The 9,018-nt window shown below is 29.1% G+C and overlaps 1 protein-coding gene across 1 annotated transcript; it reads left to right on the forward strand.

The window, feature by feature from the left end:
- The first annotated feature begins 451 nt into the window (after positions 1-451).
- On the forward strand, positions 452-7,150 carry LOC130828824 (probable receptor-like serine/threonine-protein kinase At5g57670). Its single transcript, XM_057694827.1, has 7 exons — positions 452-957; positions 1,214-1,468; positions 2,141-2,298; positions 2,410-2,489; positions 3,176-3,311; positions 3,518-3,667; positions 6,722-7,150. Exons 1-7 carry the CDS (start codon positions 741-743, stop codon positions 6,887-6,889), a joined length of 1,164 nt encoding a protein of 387 aa, XP_057550810.1. The 5' UTR covers positions 452-740; the 3' UTR covers positions 6,890-7,150.
- Positions 7,151-9,018: the final 1,868 nt, after the last annotated feature.

The raw sequence follows: 9,018 nt of genomic DNA on the forward strand, positions 1-9,018 counted from the left end.
TATAAATTAAAAGTGATTAGTAAATAATTTCAAAAAATCAAATAAGACAAATCATTTTTGTATCTTTCGTGCAGGTGCATTTTGTTATCATTTTTACATTATGTTCATATACACGTACAAAAATTGTGTTGATTTACTTTTATAATCTTTGTAAAATTATTAGTATAATAATTAAATGATAAATATATGATTTTTGTGGAATAATAAAATTTTACAAAATAATATTTTAAATTTGAATATGTATTGTTACTTATATAGTAATATATATACATATTTCGTTATTATATAATCTCGTTCGTAACTTAAACCCTTTTTTTTAATTTATTAAGATTAGTTAAAAATATATTATAAATTTATTACAAAAATAATTTTTTGAATACCGTGAATAAAATACCTATTTCTACTTATTGGGTGAAAAGGGCATTAATTAATCTAAAGAGCAACCACACATGATAAATCTTTTCAAACTTGAATAGTTCCCTCTATTTCTTTGTTCCCTTTTCTTTATTTAAACATCAAACCTTACTAACTTCACAGTTCTTCATATCTCAAATAACTGGCTTCATCCTTTATCTCTCTGCCCTCAATCAACAAATATAATAATCATATTTACACAAACATTCAGACATTCATTTGACAGCTGTTCTTCTCAATGCTGTCCCCTTAACTCCTCACATTTTTCAGGTTTGAACAAGTAAAGTAACAAATACAAACATATACCATAAAAAAGGGGGATAAAAATGAAGTACATTCGATCTGCAAGTTTGAAGCGCTTATTCTCCAAACGACGTCGCTCTATAACTAGCACTGAAGATTCAGGGTTCGTTCAACGACATGAACAGAATACCCAGTTTTCAAATCATGATTTAACAGAATCTGTGTGTTTTCCTCAGAAACCCACTTGGAGATGTTTCTCTTTTGAAGAAATCTTTTCTGCTACTAATGGCTTCTCCTCAGGTTCTTTTTCAATTTCTTTTTCAAAATTTAGTATTTTTATTCAGGTTTTTTAGTTGCAAAAACCTCTTTTTCTGTGGTCTTTCTTTTTTGGTTCGTATCCTCCTTTATGGGTGTGGGTTGACGCCTTTCTTTCCAAACTAGACTCTGATTATAGTTTTCTATAAGCGGAATACATTGGATGGATGATGATGAATATTTTTGGAGTTGTATTTATTTTATATATGAAATTGTATTTGTTTTTGGTTTGGCTAAGCAGAAAATTTGGTGGGAAAAGGAGGGTATTCAGAGGTATACAAGGGTGAGTTGAAAGATGGAGAAATGGTAGCAGTGAAGAAACTGACAAAAGGAAGTAATGAGGAGAAGAGAGAAAGAGAATTCTTGACAGAAATAGGAACAATTGGACATGCTTCCCACCCAAATGTTTCATCACTCTTAGGATGTTGTATTGAGAATGGTCTTTACCTTCTTTTCCCCTTCTCTCCTAGAGGCTCTGTTGCCTCTATTCTTCATGGTAACTTAAACTTTATTCAATACTCTTGGCTTCTTAGCTCTATCTTTTAATTTGGATCAATAGTTTAGGGGATTATTGTTTATGCTACTTAAAATAAACAAATATTCTGGTTATTATATATGTATATAAATTAAGGTATTATTTTTTCCCTTTTTATTTGATGTTCTAGGGTTTTTAGTTAATAGTATGTATATATAAAAATTATTCTAGTTATTATGTATATAAATTATGTTACTATGCATATTCTAAGATTTCTACTTTCTAGTTACTATTTAAAAAAATATATTTTACTTACTGTGTATATAGATTAAATTATTACGTACATTAAAAATATTTAAATCTCTATAATATGATAGATATTATTTTATTGCATAATATTATAACAGCTTTTTTTTATCTTTGATTTTAATAAGAGATTAAAAGATTTAAGAAAAATATGCATTAAAATTTTTTAAATAATTTAATTCACTTTTTTTTTTGTAAAAAGGATGATTTTAAGATTTGTTACTACTTTATAAATGTTACAACATTTTGTACCACTCATATAGTGACTAGGAAATTTATATTTTAGCCTTAACGGTATAGCAATAATTAAGTTTTGTATAGAAAGGGAAGTACTTAAACAACAACAATTAAATTGAAGCATGAATAATTGATGATACATGGATATAGATGAAAGTAGTCCTCCAATGGAATGGGAAGTTAGACACAAGATAGCAATTGGGACAGCCAAAGGGTTGCATTATTTGCACAAAGGGTGTCGAAGAAGGATAATACATAGAGACATAAAGGCCACAAATATTTTATTAACTCAAGATTTTGAGCCACAAGTAAGTCAATCTATTTGTATTATTCATTCATGATTCATTATGTTCCCCGGCCTTATCATATACTCCATATCACATGTGTAGTTTACTAACCATTTAACTGAAATTTTACAGATTTCTGATTTTGGGCTTGCAAAATGGCTCCCATCCCAGTGGACTCATCACTCTATTGCTCCTGTTGAGGGCACTGTTGGGTCTGAATTTTCTGTCCACAATTCTTTTTTTCTTTTTCTTTTTTTATTTTTATTTTGCTTTTCAACATTTACATTTTTTTTTAGTGAAATTCCTTCTTGATATTTTTTAACTAAATAAGAAAAAAAAAGTTCTGCATATTTAACTGAGAAAGTAGACTTATTATCAAAGGGTCTTTCTTCTGTATATGAAAAAGTTAATAAAAAAACAGTATATTAAGTTTATTAATAAAATAAATATATTTACTATAATTACGATGCAAAATAAAAGTTTTTACAATTTTCATTGAAATATTTATTTTTTTTAAATGAAGAGAGCACCAAGGTGTCAAGGTCTTATTTCAAAAATATAGAATACTAGTATTTAAGTTTGCAAATAATTAGAATAATTAATTAAGTGTAATGAAGAGAAAAAATATGCTAATGGTGATTCATAAGAGAGATTTCATTTTATCTAATTGGTTTAACTTGTAAATATATACATATGGTATTTTTTTTATTTTAGGTTGTCCTTTCAATTTATTAAATAAATTGTACTTTAAAATTATTTTTTCTAATCTATTCCACTAGTTTATTCGATTTTTAATATTATACACATATTTGATTTGTTCATCCATATATTTTTTTGTGAATACTTTATCTAATTAAAACGGCTAGCTAAAGGTTTCCATTTGCGGTAACATATGCAGATATTTGGCGCCTGAATATTTCTCTCATGGTATTGTTGATGAAAAAACAGATGTTTTTGCATTTGGAGTGTTTTTATTAGAGCTTATTTCTGGTAGAAAACCAGTGGATGCCTCTCATCAAAGCTTACGCAGTTGGGTAGGAATAATCAAAACTGTCATTATATTTTCTTGCTGAAATATTATACTTTTATATATAATTTCCACATTTATTTGGTAAGATTGACTAAATAATTAAGGGTTTCTTGCGGGTTTAAGCTACTTGCTAGTACGCTTACTAAATAATATCTTAGTTTTGTGTCTTATTATATAAACAAAATAATGTCAAAGGTTTGACAATGACAGGCAAAACCATACCTTAAACGAAACGAGATTGAAAAATTGGTTGACCCAAGACTTGAAGACGCCTTTGATGACATGCAAATTAGAAGACTTGCTTTTGCTGCCTCCCTTTGCATTCGTTCTTCAACTACTTGGCGTCCTACCATGACTCAGGTACTTCCATTTTACTTTAACACAAATTATTATATGATACAATCTCATTGAGAAACGTGTCTTATAAGTGGGTTAAATAGCCCATTTAATACAAAATATAATATTATAGACTCCTTGTTTGAAATCGTCTCACTGAAAGACAATTTTTCACAAGAATCCAGTACAAATAATAGGGTCAGTTGTAACGTGATATCAATATCATGACCTTTATCAAATGCTACCAAAATATTTGATAATACTTATAGGAAATATCATAAATTAAAATGAAAATATTAACATAATACTCTAATAATGATGTGTCATAAATTTTTAAAATTTTTTTAGTGGTAGCTCTTATTTAATTACGTATTCCTTTTATGTATTAAGACTTCCATCTTGTTAGTTATCAAAGGAGCCGTTATCAGTGTCTTGAGCAAAGTGACTTGTCGCTCCACCTATACTAAGGGGATCCAAATAGTCAATGAAAATAAAAAATAATTAAGCCTAGTGCAATGATCGATATAAAAAGATAAAGGTAAAGGACACTCCCAATATCCGGTATAAGGCAGGGTTTGGGTGGGGAGTTTTTTTTTCTTGAAAGATGCAGACAAATTATACCTATTCCCCAAAGAGGGAATAAAGTGAAATGCGCGCAGTCAAAAAACCCCCAATTGATACTTACGCTTAGTAGGGGTCGAATCCCAAATCTTCTATTCCACATGCAGATGGTCTATCCATTGAGCCACATGCAAATGCAATGATCAATATACTAGCTATTAATAATTATAGTTGAATGATCGATCTACTAATTATGAATACAATAGCAAAGAATTATATATGATTATACAATCTATTATTTATTAACAAGATAGATAGTGATCAATAGAATTAAAAAATAATTAAGTCTAGTGCAATGATCGATATACTAGCTATTAATAATTATAGTTGAATGATCGATCTACTAGTTGTGAATACGATAGTAAAAAAATTATATATGCTTATACAATCTATTATTTATTAACAAAATAAAATTCTAATTTTTAGTTTTGGAGGAGAAAAATTTAATGATTTAAAACTTAAAAAATACGGAGACTTAATGCTAATAACAATAGCGTAAGTATTTCAAAAGACAAAAAATCTCTTAAATTATTCGTGATTCAAAAGTTATTACAAGATATAAATATGGTAGCATGCATCCATGAAGATTTGAACTATAAATCTTATGCTTGGTTTCTATTGTGTTAATTATTAAACTTTGTATAGGAGAGTTAAGTTGAAATACAATGGGTGCGATTGTTTTGCTTAGGGGTATGCAAAAGTGGATCGAACCCACAGTCTATAGTCTCGATTGAACCTGATAGAATTGGACTTGAATGGAACCGAACCAGATGCATTAGATCCAATCTCCAGGCCTTTTAAGTTAAGGGTTTAATCTTCGATCTAGTTCTATCTAAACCCGAACAAATTAAATCCAAGTTAAACTAAATTAGACTGAATATATATTCATTTATAACTAAATAAGGCCAAAGTTTAATACTATTCTAGGACAAAAGCATTCAAGATGGCTGTTTTAGTTACTTGTAGCAACACGATTTATATAAGAAATTCAAAAGATGATGGTACTAATAACGACCTATTAATGCATCAATTTTCTTACCAATTGGTTTGGTGGCCTATAGTATTAATTTGCAAGGTGTTATAAAGCAAATATAAATTAGATAGCTGATGTACTACCTCTACCTAACATGTAATAAAACTTTGAACACGAGTAATGTTTTGGTCTTAGATGATTTGTCTAATCATGTGTGACTTCCTTTATAATTGTTAGATTGTCGGATTCAGCTAGCTAAGCAACTACTGTTCTATTTCTCTTTTAATAAATAAATAAATTAATTAATTAATTAATTTTTGGGGTCTTTGATTTGAAATGTTCAAGCTTCATTTGTTCTAGCTAGATAGCATCGCAAGTGGCAACCCTCTATTATTCCATTATTCGCACTACAATAATTTGATTCTTGAAACTTGAATCAATCTGCATAAATATTACTAGAAAAATTACATTAGATAATACATTCTATTGCTAAATGTCAAACTCTAGCCGCACTCATAATAAACAATTTTAGACGTAAAAAGATAAATTTTATATTAAAAAGGTGGATAAAGGTCGAATCGTATCATCGTATCGTGTCGTATCTCATAAGCAATTGGCATGAATGGGTGCATATTGAGCGCATGCCCACCTTTTATCCTATTTTTACCAATCTTATTTTTTTTATAAATTTAAAGTAGCGTATCTAGCGATTGTTCATGTAGGCTTTGTGTAGTCAGGCCAATCCATTTTATTTTCCAATGTGTGAACATGATACATGAAGTTGTGAGTTTGAGCAAGGCCGTGACATGCCAAAGGTAGGCCGTGTACATGTCGCGTGCTTGTTCAATATGTGCACACATTAATTTACATAGAGTTAAAATAAATTAAATATTAAGATATCTTCAGAAAATATACAAGTTTGGTTGGCAAAAATCTAATTTCGTAAAAGTGTCTTAATGAAAGAATAAGAGCATGACTCTTAGAGTATATATCATATTTTGGGCCTGTTAGATCAATATATAAGATATCATGGCATATTAATTATCAACTTGACCTTTTGTTTAAATTCGTTCCTTGACATGATATTAGAAACCAACGTTATAAGAGATTATTGTTTCAAATTTCACTCACCTCTCATGTAACTTGAAATATTTTGGACTCTTAAATTGGTTTCACATTCGTTCTTTAATTTCATTCATAAACTTATAATTTCTCTTAACCACTCATTTTTATCATTTACTTGTTTTTTTTGTTTAATTTCTAAATTTTTTTCCATTAAATTTCATCCATTTTACAACTCTTGTAAAATAAGAGGGACAAAGAAAATACTTTCCAACATTAAATCTTAATCAGTAAGGAAATTAAGGTGGGAAGTAATTTTTAGTAAAAAAATTATGTCACATCCTTGACAAAAATGAGATTTTTATTCATTTTGAAAGTTATTTGAAAGACTTTTTGTTTAGATAAAAATTGATGATTGACAGGTTTTGGAAATAATGAATGGAGAGGATATAGATGAAGAGAGATGGGAAATGCCAGAGAAAGAAACACAAGATCAAGAGGAGTTTTGGGATTTTGAAGATCTTGATTATGAGTGTGATACGTCATTCTCAACATCAATACATGACTCAATCTCCACCAAAAGCTCATAAAATCAACTATATATGAATATAAAGAAAAAAAAAAAGATTCATAAATGGCAATACTCTTCTTGTATATATGACAAATAAATGTGTAGGATTAATCTTTAATTATGTGGTAATTCATGACTTATAAATTTACCATGAAAGTAAGTTTTAATTAAGTAGATGTAGCTAGTTTTCTTTGTGATGAGTTCTATGTTTTAAGTTTTGCATATATGTATTTTATTAGATAATGTTGATCATATACAAATAAAGTATGAATTCACTTTCTAACAGGGATCGTCTAGTTTACTCCAAATAAAAAATAAAAACTTTGTATTTTATTAGTTGTTTAAATATTATAATAAAAAATTATTTGATAGAGTATATAATGAATTATAGTTGATTAAAAATGACAAGTTATAAAGGCCCACAACAAACCAAGCTCTAATAGACTAATACCGTGTGATAAACTCAACTAAAAGTTTAATCTTTGGATAGAGTTGGGTCAATGATAAGGTATTAGAAGCTAGGGGTACAAAAAGAACGCCAAGAGTTCAAATCTCGTTTACCTTTCATTTCAAAGTTCTAACTCAGAGGGGATCTCAAGTGATATCACAAGGCTTTAACCATGAGTTTAACCTTTTAGCTGTTGGTTCTTTGACATTGTATTAGTGCTCGATTTGTTGTTGGACCCTAATATTAAGGTACTTAATCTTATAAGGTTTACAACCCTTCTAAAAATTCTATGGATGCTCACATGTGAGATGTGAGTTAGAGAATTGAAGTGTCAATTGTTGCTTATATGTGATTCATCTCACATCTGAAATAGAAAAGACACTGCATAATTTTATAAATTGTAGGGGCAACCCATAGTTCTGAAAAACGAATGTGAAACAACTTTTGTAGAGAATTAGAGTTCTGTAACTCTCTTGTTCTGTAAACAATCGTTATGTTATGTGGGTGCAATTTATATATAAAGAAAACTACCATATGTACAATATTGTGCAAAATTTTTATATTTTCTACATTTTCGCACAAGTTGAGTTGTAGGATTTTCTATACTCAACTTGCTCGATGTTTTTGAAAAAGGTTTGCTTCCTATTACTTTTGTCAATATATTTTTCTATCAACCTCTACATGTTTTGTTTGATTGTGTTGTATTGGGTTCTCTAAAATGTTAATGTCTGCTTTATTGTGAAAAATGAGTCTACAAGTCACCTTTGGGGGAAACACTAGTCTAATTAGTAATTTCCTAACCTAACAGTCCTCACATATTCCTCGAACAATGCCCTGGAATTCTTCTCGACACTTGAGAGAGCTACAAATTTCTATTTCTTACTAGTGTAAGTAACAAGATTGCCTCTGACTAAAGTGAAGGAGAAAAAAAAAATCTTCAACCATTTTGATCTCATGCCGAATCAACATTGAGGTATTCTTCTATCTCCAAATTCATCCCCTTTTGATGATACAAAGGGCAACACTCATATGGCCAACTTAAAATTTATGCATAAGTTGACTTATAACTCCAATTGTATAAGCAATATCTTTTCTATATTGAGATTGTGAATTGAGGTTGAAAGTTATTTGGAAATGTTTGAATGAATATATAATTGCGTTTTTTTAGGTGAAAATGTTCTTATACATGTTTATATGATTTATTTCAGATTGCATTGGAAGTCAATTTGTGAGGGGCGTGTAAAGTGCTCCATAGTTAGTTAGTATTTGTTGTCACGTTAATAGTTCCTAATACGTACACACAGTATCATATTCCTTTGATTATATTATAATGTATATTGTTAATAAATTGATTAATGTTATAGAACCTAGAGCTATTAAATGAAAACTTTTACGTGTTCAAATAATACTAAGCAAACAAACTTATCAAAGGAAGTAACTTAGAAAAGGTCAGAAGACCCTTTATTGGTGGATTTTGAAGTAAAATTATGATGGTCGAAGAATTATATCCTTTCCTTTTTGTGGCTAGGGCGTATATGAGACACCACGAGGGTTAGAACACCTAACCTTCTGTTTATTACTATATTTAAATGGTTTTCGTCTAGATATTATGTTTAGTGTCTACTTATGTGCGAGATTTTTCAATCTAACCCGAAAGAATCTCATTTAACTATTGTTGAGAGGATTTTTAAAAATCTACA

Source organism: Amaranthus tricolor, chromosome 12 (assembly GCF_026212465.1).
Source record: "Amaranthus tricolor cultivar Red isolate AtriRed21 chromosome 12, ASM2621246v1, whole genome shotgun sequence".
Lineage (NCBI taxonomy): Eukaryota > Viridiplantae > Streptophyta > Magnoliopsida > Caryophyllales > Amaranthaceae > Amaranthus > Amaranthus tricolor.

What these genes read in the sequence shown, in the direction of transcription:
- LOC130828824 (XM_057694827.1), top strand. Translation starts at nt 741, where the DNA reads ATGAAGTACATTCGATCTGCAAGTTTGAAGCGCTTATTCTCCAAACGA. An exon ending in TACTAATGGCTTCTCCTCAG is followed by an intron (nt 958 to 1,213) that starts GTTCTTTTTCAA and finishes TTGGCTAAGCAG; the next exon opens with AAAATTTGGTGGGAAAAGGA. An exon ending in CCTGTTGAGGGCACTGTTGG is followed by an intron (nt 2,490 to 3,175) that starts GTCTGAATTTTC and finishes TAACATATGCAG; the next exon opens with ATATTTGGCGCCTGAATATT.